Source organism: Thermobia domestica, chromosome 16 (genome assembly GCF_964235325.1).
Source record: "Thermobia domestica chromosome 16, izTheDome1.hap1.1, whole genome shotgun sequence".
NCBI lineage: Eukaryota > Metazoa > Arthropoda > Insecta > Zygentoma > Lepismatidae > Thermobia > Thermobia domestica.
This window is the reverse complement of record NC_137469.1, coordinates 55,827,202-55,848,023: the sequence shown is the minus strand read 5'-3', so window position 1 is coordinate 55,848,023 and position 20,822 is coordinate 55,827,202. Positions and strand designations below refer to the sequence as shown.

Sequence of the window (20,822 nt, the reverse complement as noted above, 5' to 3'; positions counted from 1 at the left end):
AGAATATATTCCTAATGTGTAAAGAAAGATTTTAAAATTATTTTAAAAAGCCTTACTGAATTTTAAAAATAGTTTAGTTTATCAAAACTCCTGTGTATATTTTACTAGGAATGGGCAAAACCGGTTTCTAGAAAAACCTAAATCCATAAAAAGGACATTTCGGTTTTCTCCAAAATCGGTTCGGTTTTCAACCGAAACCGGTTTCAGTGGAAACTTTTGGAAAACACATAAAACTATTTCTGTAGAAATGGAGTCGGTTTCCGGAGAACAAAGAAACACTATTCTGGTCTGCGAAACCGGTTTCGGTAAAAAAAAACGAACCGGATTTAAAGAAAACCGAAGCCAGTTTCGGTAAAAAATGGTTTTTTTTACATTTTTTTCTGAAAACGGGTTCGGTTTTTCCTAAAAACCGAAAACCGAAAAACCGGCTTTTGTGCCCACCACTAATGTTTACCTTGTCTGTCCGTGTGTCCGGTAGTTCGGGAGCCAAAAATTTTCGAAAATACTAGAGATCACCATCAATTTTGGCCAGGATATAGAGTCAAAAGTCAGGGACCTAGTTCGTTGGTGGAGGTAATATGTAGACCAGAAGTAGTACAAATCAACCATTTCCGGTTTTAATATGGATCACTATAGAGCAATAACGGTCATGGAAAGCGAGAAGCACTTTCCTGTAATCGATTAATCATAAGAAGAATACTTTTATCATTTTCATCCTTAACTCTACGAAAACCGGAAGTAATAGAAATCTACTGCAGTTTCTGGGTTCAATATTGATCTGTGTAGATCAGAAGCAATAAGAAATAGCGAGAATAGTTCTTTCGTAAATCTATTTAGCGTTCTAAGAATAAGTACTACCTTTTGACTTAACCCTTTACACAAACCGGAAGTGGCAGAAATAAACCACATCCGGTTTTAAAGTTGATTAGTATAGAGTAAAAATGGTAATAGATAACAAGAAATTATTTTCTGTAATCAATGAACTACGATAAGAACATATTCTGTCTTCACTCTACTCTCTGTACAAGAACCGGAAATAGTGGAAATCTACTACCATTTCCGGTTTTAACATTAATTGTCAAAATATCACTGCATACAAACCAATCTTCTTCACGTGGTGTACACGTGACACTACTGTTTGTTTGAAGTTTATATTCACTCACTATCATTTCCTGTAATGTGGTTCCCGGGTTCAATTCCCGGCGGAGCTCATGTGATTCGGATTCCACGTTAATCAGTAGGTCCACGTCTCATCTAGCCTCGCTGCTGAAAGGGACGCTAAACTAAAATCAACTCAACTCAACTGTAATGTGGTTCCTTGACACTATGAGAATTTCAATTATACATTTTAACTAATTATACGGCAAAGCTTACTAAAGCCTACTTTCGAAACACTTGTGAATATAGAAGTAATTAAGTTCTACATGAAATATTACAATCCTATTCTCATTTTTAAAACAGAGGAAGAAAGTTTGTAAGCTTCAAAGTACATAGTGGGGCATTAGAATTTTGTGGAACAAAATATATCGTTGAGGTAGTGTACGTATATTCGTAACTCTACATTTACGAGCTTGTACTTGGTAACTTATCTTTATATACTCTAGTATTAGAAGAATATACACTAATATCATTAGTAGTTTGCTGGTTTGAGAAACAGAACGTAGAAGATAAATATCAGATTATGGAAGTACAAAAGAACTTCGTTACAGTGTCTTTTGAGTCTGATATTGATAAGGACACAGAATTTTCAATGTTGTGCTAACCACTCACCACTCAACTAACCTTGTTGCTTGTTACGTGACCCAATTTGTCATCAATTAGCAACTTTTCAGGGCCTTATGCTTTCTTGATCTAGCACTATACTTTTAGTGCATAAGATCAAGCGTTCGATTCTCGATGAGAGAGAATCGAATGCACTACACTATCTCAAATCCCATTTTAAACTACAGATCTTAACCTATATAACCTCGCTGCTGAAAAAAGGACATAAAGCCGACGCCACTGGTGTAGTCCTGAAAGCCAATTCTCTTGGGAAAGCTATAGCAACCGCAGCAGCAACGACTCGTGAAGCCTGTGTTCAACAGCCATCATAGAAACGCTTTGCTTCATCAACGATCCGATACATCAGAAAATTTCAATACGATTCGTGAAGGTGCTTTCCTAACGCACACTTCATAAAACGTCGAAATTTGGTCACCAACAATGTCACCAAAGTTTGAAGGCATAAAGAAATTGAGTGACCCCCCAAAAAAAAGAACACTGGTAAGAATAATACGAACAACAACAACAACAAGAAGAACAAAAACAACGGTCATCTGACACTTTACCGTCACATGTTCTCTGTATAGCACGTGAGATGACACTGGCAAATGGCAAAATTTCTTGGATAAGGTTTACGACCAGGACACACCTTCGCGTTCTAGATAGTGGTGGAATTGATAGATATAATTTCTTCACGATTTCTTTCCGATTCGTTACAGTGTAGGGGGAGAACGCCTATACTGTGAGGGTTGATCTTACATTATGGCAGGATATTATTCTGTGCAGACCATTGGTTTCCGAACTATTGGCAGTTAAAGCATGGTTTGCATGTAGTCAAATTTTTCTTTCTTTTTTTTTTTTAAGTCACTAAAATGACAAGAATTAGGGGAAGATACATTCAACAAACCTTCATTTCATTAAAGATTTATTTAAGGTGGTCTTATCTAAACACAAAGAATGAAAGAAAGAAAAAATAATATTACTTCGAAAATGAAAATGGGTGAAGAAAAAAATACCTATTTGGCGTCTAAGATAAAGATCTGCGTCATGAAATTCCTTGTAAACAGAGGTAAAAGTGAGTGGGAACGCGGGGGAACGTCGTTCTCCCACTTCCAAAAAATATGTACAGCGTCACCCCACTTCGTAAAAAAATACAATGGGCAAAGATAGGCAGGGGAACCGCCTGCCGCTACCTACCGTCCACTTACTTTTTCAGATCCACTTTTACCCCTCCTTGTAAGTATGAAGCACCGGTAACAATACCCAAAGTCATTGCGCGCAATCTACCAACAACCATCACCAAATTTAGCATTCTTTCTCCCCAAGAAGAAAGATAAACTTAGTAAATAAGTCGGCAGTTGTTGGTTGTGAGAAAAAAAATTCTTTGAAACACCAAATTTTATTCAATTTAGCATTGTTAAAAGCATCATTATGTCATAATGGTGTGTCAATGTAAGTTCGATTGTATCAATTTTCAATGATAAATGATGTCCTTAAAAAAAAAAAAAAAAAAAAAGAAAAATAAAAAAAGAAAGAAAAAAACCTTGGTGCAACATTCACCTTAAAACCCGTTTGTTGGCACTTCCGGAGTGAAGGAAATAGATATTTAAGAATCAACATGTACAGTAAAGCCACGATTATCCGTGAATGGATGATACGTGGTGCGGATTATCCGCGAGGGCCCCTAAATAAATAAATAATAACTCTGTTGCAGTCGCGCTCAATTTTTTTTCATAAGTAGTCGCTGCGAACTGACACTCTGCATGCAAATACAGTATGTACGTACTGTATGTTCTAAAATATAAAAGTAAATTGCATTGAAAAAAAAAAATTAAACAATAGTGCATGTTGCGAAGTGCAACTCTACTCTGATAAGCAGAAGCCGATTATTATGGTATTGAAGACGGGAATTGGGAGGAGTGACCTGCTGTATTATTATTATTATTATTATTATTATTATTATTATTATTATTATTATTATTATTATTATTATTATTATTATTATTATTATTGTACAATAAAACAAAACTTTTATGCTAAAATATTTTCTTTTTCATGTTTGCACATCATTTTTAGTTTTTTTTAAAAGTTATCTGCGGTGCCCTTGCCACCCAATTCCGGGGATAATCGCGGCTTTACTGTACTGTAGATTGAAAACGAAGTTAGTTGTATAATAAAATGTAAGTTTTTATTGTTTACGTAAATGGAACATATCCCGATGATAAACCATAACCGAGTTCGCGTGTTTTCAAATCAACTATAATCGTTCATGCAAATAAAATGGTGCACATGAACCGGTATTAAAAATGATAAAGGAAGTTATAGTAAAGTTTTTAATTCATACCTGAAACATTTTTTGGTCATATCACTGTCCATTGTATTCACTTAAAAGGCCTCATCACCTCGAAATTAAAATATCGTTAATTTTATAGTAATTATGTGATATCTTCAAATAGATAAAAGATAATCAAAAAATGGAACAAGAGCTCGCTAGACAATATTATCTTACATGAGATACCGTTATCACGTACTAACTTATCTGCTTTCGATTTCCAGCCATTTAGAAAATCGGCATTTATTTTCGCGTTTCTAAATGGCTGCAAACGGAAAGCTACTAGGTGACTCGTGATAACGGTACCTCATGCAAAGTAATACTGTCTAGTGCGCTCTTGTTCCACATATCGATTATATTTTATCTATTTGAAGATATCACATAATTACTGTAAAATTAGCGGTATTTTAATTTCGCAGTGATTAGGCCTCTTAATTACATTACATGCTTTTTATATTATTTTTTATCCATGCATCTTAGAAAAAGAAGAATGAGATTTCTTACCTGTATGAGGCATTCTTGACTTCAGTGTCAGATTCTTCCACCGTGGTTACTTAGTGAAAAGTCTCCCAAGTCCAGACGAAGGGGGAGAAAAAAGTACGGTGATAGTAGAGAAGAACCCTTTTAACCAAGACACTAGAACCACCACCTGTAAGAATAGGCCACAACAGATTGTGTCACAATAAGTCAACTAATAGACTGTTTTATACAATAACACACACTTGTCCAGAATGAAATCACACACACACGCACGCAATAATGCTATACGCACTATTATGTCCTCAAGTACATGTGTATATATATATATGAATGTTGGGTACCGATTGAAGATAGTTGACTATGTATGTATATATATATGTGGAAAAAGATCCATAAAGGTGGTAAAAATCTGTTCAGTTCCTTCAGGCAGATATCATCATCATTATCATCAGCGTTTTAAACCGTCTAATATCTGTGTTGTCGTGTGCATGGATGATTTAGAAATGGGCGGGTAGTTTGGAATAAGCCCGAAGACTACACATAGGAAGTTGTCGAACTTCTGTCTTTATATGAGTGCTGAAACTGTCCGTGTCAAAGCTGAAATACCGTTCACCACCAACCAAACAAGCGAAACTTCCCTTTTTTTTTCTTACTTTTTTTTCATCATTCAGTTTTTCTTTCTTTCTTTCTTTCTTTCGTTCATGAAAATCTAAACTGTGGTGTCTCGAGGCTGCCTAACATCTGAGAAACTCCTTAAGATCAATTTGCATTACAAAGAAGGGAGGTAGTTATATTTCCCCCTTAACCCTTCTCACCCGCTCCGCTATTTCTATTTTTTTTTTTCAAAAAAGAAAAGAAAGAAAAGAGTGCCGTAGTGTAATGGGTAAGAATCACGCAAGGACGATATGATGCTAGTGATACAATATCTTTTACTCCTAAAACGTGATCATTATCACAGATTTAGCTTTCTTTTAAGTCTCTAAATGAGATGCTGTGGACTAACGCTTACACATTCGTACAGGTATTATAAATGGATGACCACATATACAAAATTAACAAGAACATCAATGTGCTCGTTGACTCACCGGAAAACTTACTTGTTGTTGGTTGCTAACTTAGTGTCCCATTCGACACAGAGGCTATATAAGACGTGGATATATAGTTTAAAGTGAAATTCGAGTCATCATGATCCCACTAGGACCAAACCCGGGACCCGTCGCAATAGAGGCACGCGCGCTAGCAACTAGACAAGCCGGGAGAGCAGAAAGAAAAGAGCGTATTCGGATTCCATGTTAGGCTAAGTCCACGTTTCATATAGCCTCATTGCTGAACGGGACGCTAAACTCCAAATGAACCAAACAAACCCACAACAAGATATACCCATATATATCCTACACATACTTTAGTAACACATGTCATTGCAAAAATGCTATGGACAGAATTTATTTACAGTAGAACCCCTCTAATCCGTCACCGTTGGGACTGTGGGTATGGTCGGAACGCAAAAAAAGGTTGTATTATCAGAAATTACAGAAGAATACGGATTTACAGTAAAATAAACAATCTCTGAACTCAAAGATGATTGTATTGTTCTTTACAGTACAAACAAACGAACGGTAAGCACTAAAAACTGCACAGCACAGTACAGAAAACACGCACAACGAAAGACACGATACAAGAGATGACAGAGCACTAAAGCTGATATGCGGTAACAGCAAGTAAACTACAATGCCGTGACGACAGTAAACGACAATGGGCATCGTGAGTCACCGTCGAGTCGGGACAGGTTCGGCTCGAGCATGGTCGGATCAACGGGAGTGATGAACCAGCCGAGGGCGAACAAGAGTGATTCTACTGTATTTTCATTTATTTATATTATTGCAGTCAGATCTATGAATATCAATAAAACAAGGAGTTGAGCAAAGTTCTAAGTACTTAAAGTACTATCTAGGCATTTACCTCCTAGAACTGAGGAAAACTTTAGCTAAAATTAAGGTTACACTCCAGACGAGAGGAGACCGTTTTTATGAAAGAGATTCGAGATAAAACAGAGCTCTTTCAATAAAAACAATTACACTTTTTTTTAGATGAGATGGCACTCTCACAACACCTTTCCGAGACGAGACTCTTCAACTCCTGCCTCTAGTGATGTGCACGAAACAAGAATCGAGGCTGTCTCGTCTCCATAATGTAGTTCTTTTTTTTTATTTATTGAAAGAGCACTATCTCATCTCGACTCCTGCACAATCCCACTTGTCTCGTTGGGAACCCTATCCAAAATGGCTGAAAAAGCGGGATTCGAACGTGAGACCCTTCGATTACCAGGTGAAAACGGTACTTATTTTACCGTACTGGTAGCAGGCCGGTAGCCAGCCCAAAAATGTAGGGGTGCCCGATCCAACCATATTATAGTTCATCTCCATATTATAGTTCATTTGTAAGCCTACCGTGAAACTTTTAAAGGGGGCAGCGAAAATTTAGGGGGGCGGTCCCCTAGACTCCCCTGGATATGGGCCTGACTGGTAGTACCAGGTGAAAACAGTACTTATTTTACCGTACTGGTAGTACCAGGTGAAAACAGTACTTATTTTACCGTACTGGTAGTACCAGGTGAAAAGAGTACTTATTTTACCGTACTGGTATACCAGGTACTCGTACTACCAGTACGGTAAATAAGAAATATGTTAGATGTTTATGTTTCTGAAGTCAGGAATAACTTTCTAGTTATTTACAGTATATGTGCTGTGAGAAATACTTAGTCCCAGCTCTCAAGCAAAAACAGTAGGACATGCCACGAGCAACTGTGTCTTGTTGTAATATCGAAATGAATCATGAGCCAATATACACTTCAAGTCATCTCGTACATGTTTCTCCAACAAGTTAAGTAAATAGTATTAATAACTTTTGATGAGCCGATACACCAATATGTAATAGTTTGTGATGTAGTGTATGCTCTCAAACAACATGTTAGAATACATCGCGAACATCATCATAAGTTTTGTGCTTTGTGGGTTGCATAAAACCATGATTCTCGTGTCTCTCTCTCTTTTTTTGGAGGGGGAAGAGGGGAAACTTATGGATTGGTTCAGTTTTTTTTTTTTTTTTTTTTTTTTTTTTGAAGGGATCTTCCATTTCCTTTTACATTCTTATTTCATCAATATTTCTACAGTGCGTAATTGAAAGACTCGGGCGAACATAATACTAAGCGCCACTTCTGGTGAAATTGAATTATTAGATGGAATGGGTTGTGATCGAACAACAGAAGAGTATGTAAGTAGTTTAATTTCAGAAATGTACCTGCAGATGGCAGGAAAAGCTTGTTGGGTATGTGCCATTGCACTGAATTGCATGGGAATGGCCAACTTCCTTTCTCAGTTTACTCAAAAGTTAGAAAAATGTGACATATCATTATGTCCGTCCGAGCCTCTCAATTGTGGAAGATAACATTAGACATCTCACTTCATTTAGTTATGCATTATCTTCAAAACGAAACGAGACCTTTAATTTAATGGTTATGCCCTTTAGATTAAAGGAGATGGGTGATTGTGGAAGAATTTATGGAATGAGAGTGCGGGAGGAAAAGGAAGAATTTAAAAAAAACACTGACACGATGTTGTCCATTACAAACCTACATTGCTTCCGATTGAACCAGAAATCTCTCACAGAGCCATTTCTACTCCTATTACGTACCGTCTTATAACACACTAGAACATAATTCAATATCTTTGCAATTGGTCTAACGTACATCTTATTTCTACGCTAAAATCATTCCTGAAGGATGAAAAAGTTTTTTCAGGATTTCAGGCATCTAGAAAGACTCTAATGAAAATTTATCCTAAAATGTTAAGGACTTTGTCTGAAGGATGTCAAAAGTGTAGATCGAAGGTATGTCGAAAGCGCACCAGTAAATTACAGTTGTTCAGAGTTTAGAATCCTGTTCCAGCTAGGGCTATCATATGTTAGCATTTATACGGACGTGTCTGCATTTTAAGAGTAAACAATTATTTTCGTCGTATACATTGTCCGAAATTCCCTTATTTGTTCGCATTTTGAAAGCTCCAAGTGTATTGTCAACTCAAATTTCAGACATTTTACATGTAAATATATGATTAAGTATTTGCAGTGGCGTATTTAAGGAGGGATGGGCTTCCGGGCTTAAACCCAACCCGAAATTATATTTACTATTTTAAAGTAAATGAAATATCATGCAGAATTTTCACATTTTCAGGAATAAAGTTAGCAAAGTCACCACCACCCCGAAACAAAATCATAAATATACCACTGGGTATTTGTATTCAAAGAAGGAATTGCTTTTTTAAACAAAATCAGATCTACTTAAAAGTATGAATAGGCAAAGTCAACATGATGTTGTACAAACATTATTTTTAACTATTTCTAATACATTTCAATACATTTTTTTAAAAATAATATTTTAAAATCAATCATAAAAGTAAAAGATAGAACTTGCAACGATAACGTTTATGTATATTTAGTTATAAGGCAACTAGGACAATAGTCCGGTACCTTATGATAACAAATCTTGTCGTTAGACTTGTTTAAACTTGTTTTATTTATGCTGTTAAAGAGATAATAAGTGAAGAAGCCATAGTTGATTGAAGCGTATTTTTAATCTCTGTGAAATGAATAAGTATTGAGGAAATACAACGTTTAAAAGGGATAAAAATAATTTAATTTATTGAAATAATTATTGAGGTAAGTTTTCGTGGATACTAAAGTAATTTTAAACGAACTGGAACCGCAATATTTAATTATATAAGTGTGTTACAAACTTATTGAGTAGAAAGTTAATATTTATATAAGGTATAAGCTATTAAATAGTAAAAAGGAGTACTATGTATATGTCTCATTTTTGTACTAGCTAGTAACATGTATTAGGCACACTTTCTCGTTAAAAGTGTCTCCGATAAAACTAAAATCAGGAGCTTAAAATATCTCTCCCTTTTATGCTTAAATTGTCTGATGAACGTTCCCATTCCATCATTGAATAAACTGAAGGGGGAGAACATATAACATATTGTTGATTTCTTACTGAGACGAGGTTAACATTGGAATTAATTGTGTGTGTGTGGTGAGGAGATCTACAGCGATCTTACCCTGAAGGCCACCTCTGTATTTTAAAAGGAAAACGGAAAGGAAATTTGACCGTGTTTCCTCCGTATAGGGCTTTCGTATAACATCTAGTTGGAGGGTACTAATTTTAATTTCACGGAATTTAAGATAGACTTCCAGAAACACGCAATAGTTTGATCTCGATACCAAATAATAATATCATTAAAGAATTACAAGTCATTATTGTTTTTTTAAAAAAGCTAATTTAAGAATGATCCGTAAAAAATTAGAAATAATGTTTCATTTATGTAGGTTATTACAATGATCTAAAATTTAATATTTTTGTTATTTTAGAACTGGAAATAACATACTTCGTTGTTTCATATAAAACGCATCAGATATGAGATAGATCCACAAGATCGGGTATCTGTCACGCTGTAATAAAATTCTAAGTTCGATCTGAGCATCTTATTTTTTCCTCTTAACTTTTTAAAAGCTTCTTCATAACGGACAGGAACTATTTTAAATTAATACGTATTTATTATAGAAAATAATTCCTGCAGTTTGAAAATAAATCTGCAATACAGTACAGTTAGACAGAGAATTCCTTCCCACAAAATGTCATTGTCATGAGTCAATGACTTGGTGAACCATCATTGGACAGTTGCAAGTTGAACTTAAAGCTGCTTGTTCTTATTGCGTTACTTTTACTTTTATTTGTAAGTTGAACTTAAAGCTGCTTGTTCTTATTGCGTTACTTTTACTTTTAGTTTTAAGTTGAACTTAAAGCTGCTTGTTCTTATTGCGTTACTTTTAGTTGTAAGTTGAACTTAAAGCTGCTTGTTCTTATTGCGTTACTTTTACTTTTAGTTGTAAGTTGAACTTAAAGCTGCTTGTTCTTACTGCATTACTTTTACTTTTAGATGCTTGTTGAACTTAAAGCTGCTTGTTCTTATTGCGTTACTTTTACTTTTAGTTGTAAGTTGAACTTAAAGCTGCTTGTTCTTACTGCATTACTTTTATGGTACTTTTAGATGCTTGTTGAACTTAAAGCTGCTTGTTCTTATTGCGTTACTTTTACTTTTAGTTGTAAGTTGAACTTAAAGCTGCTTGTTCTTACTGCATTACTTTTACTTTTAGATGCTTGTTGAACTTAAAGCTGCTTGTTCTTATTGCGTTACTTTCAATTTTAGCACAGTTAGTAAAAGTGAGTTTAGGAATATTTACACACGGTTGGCATGTAGCACTTAAGAACAAAATTATCACATTTGCAGTATATTTTGTAATAGAGTGAGAGTTTCCTTTTATCCGAAAGTAGCTCGAACACTACGTAGATTGTTTCAATATTATCCTGTTTACCTTATAATAATTTATATACTGCCCTAATTATCAAATGAGCTGCAAATGATTTAAAATTGTGTAACTTCCGTTTGTAAGGTTAAACTTGTTATTTGCGGACAAATAATCTTGTCCCATCTGTCAGTCATCAGATGTTTTACTGCATTTTTTTTTAAAGAATCAGCAAGTTAAATAATATAGAACTCTAAATAGGAGACATATACCAATCAATATATCTCATCAAATTGAACAAAAGGATATGGGTTAGTGCATATTCTCATGCGTAATCTTCGAGAAAATCGACAAAAAAAACTATTTTTTGAAACCTTAGAAATAGATGTTGTATAATAAACACTTCACCTATTAAGTTAAAACTAATGTTTCAATATACACAAATCAAACTTTCCATTATGACTTCTAACAAGGCAATAGTATACAATTTAGTGTTTAAAATACTCGCTGAACAAAACAATCCGTTTATTATAAAAAAGTATTAACATGTGGCTGTTTCGCACAACTATCCGCTTTGGCTTCATCGGTACTCTAATCAAACTTTTCATCATGACGTAAGCAAAACGACAGTACATAGTATCGTTAATAAGATATAGCCCAAAATTATGATTAACTCATAGTATGGTTAATAAGATATAGCCCAAAATTATGATTAATTCATAGTATGGGTAATGAGATATAGCCCAAAAGTATGATTAACTCATAGTATGGCTACTGAGATATAGCCCAAAGTTATTATTAACTCAGTATGGTTAATGAGATATAGCCCAAAATTATGATTAACTCATTCTATGGTTATGAGATATAGCCCAAAGTAATGACCAACTCTTAAGCTTTATTTTTTATTTAATTATAATATTAAGTATATATATCGATCGATAGTTCATATTGAGCTGAACAATATGAGGGCGCTTTTGAGGATAAATTCTCATAATTCTGTTCAGCTCAATGATACCATTAGATTAGTATATGTCTCCATTTTAAACTTTCTTTCTTTCTTTTTTGTTACACCCTTTAATGTTGTAGAATATACCATGCTTCCTGATATCCATGTATGTCAGACTTCTGGGTGGGATTCATTGCTTTTAGAAGAATGAAATTCATCTTAATTTGTGATTAATATAATTTACTATGCGCACATCGTACGTAACAACCGAATATACACTCAGATTTTACTTCGTATTGTTGAAACACCTGCAGAAAATTGCTCAATCGTTTAAAATTCAATAAAAAAAAACATTCCTTATTTTTTAAACTTAAAAAAAATTCGATTGTTTTCCATAGGCTTAATCCATTAAATTAAACTAAATTCTATTAAGAAAATTATATTTTCAGGGTGGGCTTGTGCATCAGAAAAAACAATTTGGAGGATAAAAAACACTCTCTCAAATACATAGACATATCTTCCTCTACATATATTTATGTATATGTGATCTAATCAAAGAGTTAATTTTACGAAACGAAATATGCCCACTGGCTTTCTTTTACCTTTTGTTTCCAGTAACCAGTAGCGTACGTGTTCACAGGGTGAGGGGGTATTCATTCATTCATCCTATATATATATATAAAAAAAAAAGCGTGTCACGGTATCACTTTCAGAGAATGTAAATGTTTTGTGTGTAGTTAAAGTTGAGCATGTTTAACTTTCAGCATCATGGGTGGCCCATTTGATTTTTATACAGATTATTTTTTGCGTAAATTAAATTAAATTATACCGGCCTATATACGTTTTTTTTTGTCACACACACACATTATATATATATATATATATATATATATATATATATATATATATATATATATGTGTGTGTGTGTGTGTGTGTGTGTGTGTGTGTAGTATTTTAAACGCATAACAACTTAAATAACTATACATTACATATATAAAAAATAGTAAGGCATAAAACAAAGAAAACTTCACCGTGTAATTATACTAGTACCAAGAAAAGTTAATACTTTAGACCCAGAAATTCTAAGTCTATGCCTTAAAGCAGTGGTACCCAACCTTTTTTGACTGACGGCACACATTTTTGAGTGCCCACGACATCCCGAATCACTTGCTTGATTTTTTTAATTAATAGTAATATAAATTACAGTATTGTCACACTATAGGCCTAAGTTTGTATAAAGTAGTGAATCTATGTAGTATTGAAAATTGTTGCTACAGCTGGGGGCGTTGGCTAGTACAATCTGTCCCAAAATTGATTCTAACTAATTATTCAATACTTCATAACATTTAAATTCTGACATTTCGCGAAACAACCTATGGGACTGCGCGACACACTAATGTCTTTACATACTGGGTAAAAACCTCTGGCTTAAAGAATCGGAAAGTTTATAGATGCAGAAAATATCCCACCAGATGTCTCTCCTATGTCCTCTGGACGTGAACGAATTCATACTCATTACTCACCTCTCTCTAATTATATATTTTATTACAATTTTATCCAGTGGTGCCCACCCCCCTTATGTCCCTGACGCACCCCCTACCCCAATTGTCTATCCGTAGGTGTTCTTCCATGAAAAAATCTTCTTTTCGATTAATTTTTACACCCCTCAAACATATTTATATAGATTTTTAACCTCCCCAAATATTTCAATGACGCACTTGCGTCATAGCCCCCCTCTGTGGGCACCCCTGATTTTATCTTTTCTTTAGCAGCATTTTCCCTAAAAAAGCTAACACTTTATGTTCTTCACGCGCATTTCCCAACGTAGCAGCGTGTCCCGTCCAAGCTTTTCCAAAGGACTTTCAAAAAGCGGGATTATTAAATGAACTATGCGGGCCCGGGGTGTACCATGCAGTGATGGTACGAGTCACAGGTCACCTGGATCATAGCTTAGGTGTGGGTCAGTCAGGTCTATGTCTCGGTTTTCAGACCCGGTCTGTAACCCGGTGACCCAGGCACACCAGATGACCCAGAAGTAGCTGCTCTTCAGCATTAATGCGGAAGTTTATAGCTGATTAATGATCTTCATTGCTCGAGCTCGAACATTCATACTTAATTCCCAGGGTGATATTAATTAATCAAGGTAGATTCTACCATGTCTTGGCTATTTGAAACATAATTTAGTGTTTATGGTCTTCCCATACTTTGAAAAGAATGGAGTGGTATTGAACATAGATTTCAAATATTTAACAAAACACAAACTACTTCTAAATAACATTATTATTTAATTCTAATAAAGTAGTTCACAGGATTCCAAGACAACATGATATGCCAAAACCGCGAATGTGCTAAGTTTGACTTTGAGTTATAAGCATTTTAATATTCAACTGACCCCGAAAAATCAGTATATAGACTTAGGTACACGTTTTAGGAATTGACTATAACTTCTAATATACTCATATTTCACAAATGGAGCTTTGGTATTGGAATCTGTGTGCCCCAAGTAACATGAAACTGCACTTAGATGAAAATAGCCAAATTTGCACATTCACGGTTTTGGCATTGGACCGACGATATGTAATCAAATGCAGTTAAGTTCGTTCCTCTAGTCACTGCCTTAACTCAGATTTTGGGGGTATTGTTATTCTGGCAACATTGTAATTTATATGGGTGGCAACATTGAAAGTTCTTTAGGTTCATATTTTCTGTTCTAGAATAACATTACCTATAATTGTGGTAAGTTACATTTCATTATCTCCTTTCACTTATGAAAAACAAGCAAAAGAAAAATGGTAGATTTTGTGTTCTTTTTAGAATGTCAGGCTCTTAAATATAGCTTTGGGTGTAACGTATTGTCTTTTCATCATTCATTTTATTATGACACATCTTTTCTCATCACGTACTTTTATTTATAAAGAGAGAATACTGTGGAACTGAAAAATGAAAAAAAAATAAATAAATAAACTTGTATAAATGAATTATGTACAAGAGTCAACACTTTCGAATATCATGCTTTAAAATCTTCAATTTATGTTGAAAGAAAAATTAAGGAAACATGTGAGAAAAAAAAATCGGATGTCTCACAATATTACGGTAACAGCAATAAGTGTTACCAGATCAGCAACCATTACAATACTTTTCATAAAATCACCATTGCATGCTGCTGAAGTCTTAAAAACTCATGTTAAAATAAAAGTGCAACAGAAAGTAAAAAAAAAAAAAAAAGTTTTAAATTAACCCTGATACATATCCAAATAGTTACTTAATCGATAACACATGGAGAAGTTAACAGGGGGAGAAAAAGTAATAATAATGACATAAGGAAGAAAAAAAAACTTCAACGTTGGAAACACATAAAGAGTAGGATAATAATTGGTAAGACCATGCTCAACTTCTTTTATCGTACACTTGTTGTATGTAGTTGTTACACTTTTTTAAAACCATATATTTTCATAAATTAAAATTAAAATGATAAATTTACACTGTTATTGCCTGGACACAAAACACATGAACTTTATAATAGCACATTTCAACATTGGTTAATTTTACATATTATTCAGTTCGTTTTTTTCCTTTAGTTTGAGATTGATGTTGTGTCGCATGTTGAACTGCTATATTCACATTTTTTATACAAGAAAAACTTGATAGCTTTTTTTCTGGTACCTTGTATTTTGATGTATATGAGTGGTTTGTCTTTAATTTACATATAAAACCGTGTTAAAGATAACCGGCATAAATATGCCTTTACGGTCACGCTTTAGCCATTACAAGCGTAATAGCTCTGTATTCTAGATGAAATTAAGATACATTTTTTAATAGGATATATATGTAGGTGACACGGGAGTGATTTCAAAGTGACGATATTTTTTTTGTTTTCGCTTTTTTTTTTAAAAAAAAAAAGAAATGTGACCAAGGTCATTCGTAAAGGGAAAGGTATACAGTAAAACTTCAATTATCCTAACGCCAGTCATCTAGATTGTCAAATATTGGGATTGATATTGGGAAATATAAATTACATTTTTTAAAAAGTACAACTACACGTATTCGTGTAAAAATATAATTTCCTTGAAATTTTTATTTAAGTCCTGCTAGAATTTATATTTAATTGAAATTCTCTGCATTTATTAAAAAAAAAAAAAGATATTTCTAGTAAAAGTGATCCTATTTTCATAGATCTATTATACCTTTTTATTAAACAAAACTGCTTTTCGAGAATCTTTGATCTCACCACGTAATTTTTCCTTAAAATGATTTCCTCAATTATCCTGATTTTTCCATATTCGCATTATGTCCAGGACTCATTAATCAGGATAAGGGGTCGTCTACATATTACGTAACACGGCAAAGGGGGAGGGGGTTCGGCCTTGCGTTACGAACTATGATATGTAGGGAGGAGAGGGTTTATGTCCTCGTTATGTAACGCATGTTTTTTGCTGTAATTTTTATTTTCATTTTCACGTTTATATGCAATCTTTTAAACAAATCATTTTATTCAATTCTTTTTTCATAAATAAATAAATATTTCTATTGTTTTGACAAATTGCGAACATAGGAGTCTATAGCCTATACAAATTGAATCATATAGAAAGGATTCGAAGATACTACTAGACACCACCATAATTGGTGACGAACACTTCATGTATGACAATACAATAAAATTCCGTTTTGTGGCTATCGCAGCATTGTATTTACGGCACACGATTTTCTGGAGTTAGTTGTTAGTGATCGTAACCATCTCTTGAAAATGCTCTCACGTTCCCATTTGTATCGCAATTTCTGAGGATATTAATTATAACTTTAAATTTGAATCACACCCCACTCTATTGTTCTAAGGGGTTTCTCATAAATGAAACAGAAGAAACTCTTTTTTCGTGAAATAATATTTTCCGCTACGAACGATCCACGATTTGGAGCAAAATAAAATATTAAAAACCCAATTCGTCGGATATTCACCTGGTACTATTTTTTTTTTTTTTTAACTTTTGGATCCAAATGTTTTTGGTGAAATCCATTTTATTCGGATTCTGGTACTGATTTAGGACAAGAAGAATTTTAAAATGGGTAAACTAAGCTCCAAAGTCCAAAGAAGATGCTCGAAAGTTTGTTCTCAAAGATGTCAATGCTCATTCACAAGTGTAGCCATTTCGAACCTGTGGTCGACGACGAAGATTTCTCTGCATCATTGACACTGGCGAACTTCAAATACACGAAGCATCCTGGATCCCGGAAAACGAGGTCAATGTCAGTTATTAAATCCTGTTTCATTTGCATTTTCCGGCAGTCTTTCCTCTTTGCCAATTATCGGTGACCTAAAAGGATGAGTGCGATATCCTTTGGAAAACTACAGTATGTAATTTCGGAGAATTAAAACTTGTTAATTAAACAACCATAAGGGATTAAAATATTGTTACGGTACTACCATTTTCTAATACTTTGATTTGTTGGCGAAAAACACTGAAATATATATTCATATTAGAAGCATTTTATAATAAAAAGTTTTACCATTAAAAATAGTTTTTTTATTGTAATAACCCGCAAAATAAACAAAATTGGTGAAAAAAACAAAAATCAAAAAGTGTTACGTAGCAACGGGGGAGAGGTTCCGCCTTGCATTACGAAGTGTGACAAGGGGGAGGGAGGGGGTAAAAATTAGTCAAAAATAGCGTTACATAAATATGTGGACGGTCCCTAATTGAAGTTTCACTGTACACAATTTTCTTAAAGTTTCTGAGCAACATGGAAATTTTAAAACTTTTCTCTTGCTTGGAAGAGCTGTTTCACACTTTGATAAGGCCTCTTCTTCGTAACTACATCTAGATATTCTATCCTTGGTCTTCCTCTTCCTGGTTTTCCTTTTGCCTTTCCCTCTATCAGCACAGTGATCCAATCGGGGTGTCGAATAAGATGGCCAAGCATGCTGTTTCTTCTTTTTCCTATTATCTTCATGATCGGTCGTCCTTTGTTAGCTTCCTTTAGTACGTCTTCATTCCTTTTCCTTTCGGTCCATAATATGCGCAGCATTCTTCGCCAACACCACATTTCAAATGTTTCCAGCTTGGATATTAGATAAGTAAATTTACAAGGTAAAGAATGAAAACGATGACACAACGTGTTTCAGTTATTTTGAAGGTGAGTATAATACCATGTAAAAAGAAGGTCCTGATTGATGATTCTAACAATGTTAGGTAAACGGTATAGATTATGCGGTTCCTCGTTATGAAGTTTCTGCCATTCCCCATTCCCGTTCCTCTTGGATCTTAAGATTCGTCTCAGGAACTTATACTCAAATATTTTCAGTCTACATTCTTCCCTCAGAGTAAGTGACCATGTTTCTCAACCATACAGCACAATAAGCATGATTATCGTTTTATATATCTATAGCTTTACATCCGTATAAGCTATTAGAATGTAATACTCTTTACTTTATTAAGTAATATAATCTATCCTGTTTCAGATTCTCAACTGTAGTGAAGGAAACACAACCCATTTGAATTTTTATTATTTTTTTCTGTCTGATTTTGGACTATTGTTCAAACTAAGAAGATCACAAGGACAGACCTCGAGAACTTTAGTTTGAGAAACGCTGAGCTAAAAGCGAAAGATCGCGAAAGTACTCAAAACCTTTAAAACCTAGCTTTTTTTACTGTTTTTTTTTTTTCAAGAACAACATAGTTAAAGACTTAAAGACTGAAGAATTTACACAAGGCAATACTAAACACTTACCGATGTACTGTGTCTTAATTGAAATAAAAATTTAACGTTAGACTACAATGATCCTCTCTCGTACGAAGATATGGTAAGAACGGTAAGAACTAGGATCTTATTATTATGTTACCATTCATCTAACCCCCTTCGGATGTTTGTCCGTTGCTAAGTGGGATATGACATGATGCAAGATTTATATGTTTGGCATTCGATACTCCATGAGATCTAGTTAAGAGGTATAAGACACCAATTAGAGATTATTAATGGTTTGTTCTATGTAGTACGTATATTAGCATTATTTTCTTATACCTAAAATACTTATTTATAATATTCTCTTTTTATGGATAACTATAATATTAATAATGTATTGTTGGATACTGACTTTTAATCCTAATAACCTAATATTTATACAGAAGTTTGACAGTAATAATGAAGATATTGCATGTTATATTAATGACTGTTTTACTTCTGTCTGTTCTGTTGTCTACCGATATGTTGAATATAATGTTACTTTTTGTCTGCGAAGTAGCGAAATGTCACGATATCCATTTAATAAGTAAATAACTTAATTTCAGTTTCAATTGTAACAGAAACACAAGAAAACTAGGACAGGATTCTCAAAGTAAAGGACTTGTATTGTGGACTTGAGTATCTGTAAGCACAATACGGGTCATTATCTTTGCTCACATAAACAAAGAACTTTATTTATTTAGGTGTTAGCGTGAACAAATATTTAAAATAAAATACATAGACGTAGTTTCCTGATATGGAAAAATAACTTTATCCTTTATTGGTTTCAGGGTGTATGGTAGCTCAGTGATAGAGCACTTACCAGACTCGTCTGGTGCATGGAGTACTTACTACGTAAGTTTGTGGTGGACAACATCGTGTCCGCGAGTTTTCTCGGGGTACTCCTGTTTTCTCCCACATTATCATTTCACCGCTTCTTTCATCATCATTCACTTGTCTTAATCATCCCTTAGTCTAAAGAACATAATCGTGGGACATTAATTTGAAAAAAAAAAATCATTTCATTTTTTCATTGGCTTTTAGCAAATCTTCATGATAAACACAGGTTCCATTTCCATTTTAGCTGATAAACAGTCTTATAATTTATGTACTTTCGTGTGACTCAAATTAACATTTAATAGCATTGTTTCTTTTAAAAAAAATGTCCTAAATAAAATTAGTGTAATTATGTTGTGAAAATTTGACTTAAGTTAAAACCATAAATTTCATGGCTGATAATTCAGGAACGAAAGATGTGCACACAAAAATATTTTACATGCATACTGGGCAAGAAGGTCAAGATCTATCTCCATACCAAGTTTCGTGAAAATCTATCTCCATACCAAGGTTCGTGAAGACCTATCTCCATACCAAGTTTCGTGAAGATCTATCTCCATGTTAAATTTGGTGAAGAGTCTATCTCGATGTCAAGTTTCTTGAAGATCTATCTCCATATCAACCTTCGTCAAGATCTATCTCCATGCCAACTTTGGTGAAGATCTTTCTCCATGTCAAGTTTCTTGAAGATCTATCTCCATGCCAAATTTCGTGAAAATTTACTTCCATGCCAAGTTTGGTGAATATCTATCTCCACGTCAAGGTTAGTGAAGATTTATCTCCACCAAGACCTAGTGAAGATATATCCATACCAAATTTGGTGAAGATCTATCTCCATACCAAGTTTCGTGAAGATCTATCTCCATGTTGAATTTGGTGAAAAGTCTATCTCGATGTCAAGTTTCTTGAAAATCTATCTCCATGCCAAGTTTCGTGAAAATTTACTTCCATGCCAAGTTTGGTGAATATCTATCTTCACGTCAAGGTTAATGAAGATCTATCTCCACCAAGATCTAGTCAAGATATATCCATACCAAATTTGGTGAAGATCTATCTCAATGCCAAGTTTCGTGATGATCCAATTCTATGCCAAAATTGATGAAGAACTATCTCCATGCCAAGTTTAGTCAGATCCTATTTCCATACTAAGTTTGGTCACGATCTACGAGTATATCCATCCCAAGTTTGATCAGGATCGGAGAAGCTAGATTGCGTACGATATATACTTTAAAAAGGAAAGAAATATTTAATGAAGGACGAAAAGTGAAATATTTGAACTTATTGAATTTCAAAGTATGATATATATTAGTGTTCCCCCCGAGACGAGACGAGACGATTTTCTCGTCTCATAAATTTTGTAGAGTTCTCGTCTCGTGTCGTCTCGATTCTCG

The 20,822-nt window shown here is 34.1% G+C and overlaps 1 protein-coding gene across 2 annotated transcripts in view; it reads right to left on the bottom strand.

Moving 5' to 3' along the window:
* The window catches only part of Poxn (paired box pox-neuro), a 153,117-nt gene that overhangs the window by 89,028 nt on the left and 43,267 nt on the right, over positions 1–20,822 (bottom strand). For both annotated transcript variants that reach the window (XM_081742410.1, XM_081742409.1), the window contains exon 2: positions 4,598–4,742. In XM_081742410.1, coding sequence (XP_081598536.1) covers positions 4,598–4,610 — 13 coding nt within the window. In that variant the 5' untranslated portion in view covers positions 4,611–4,742. The remainder of the gene's footprint in view (positions 1–4,597; positions 4,743–20,822) is intronic.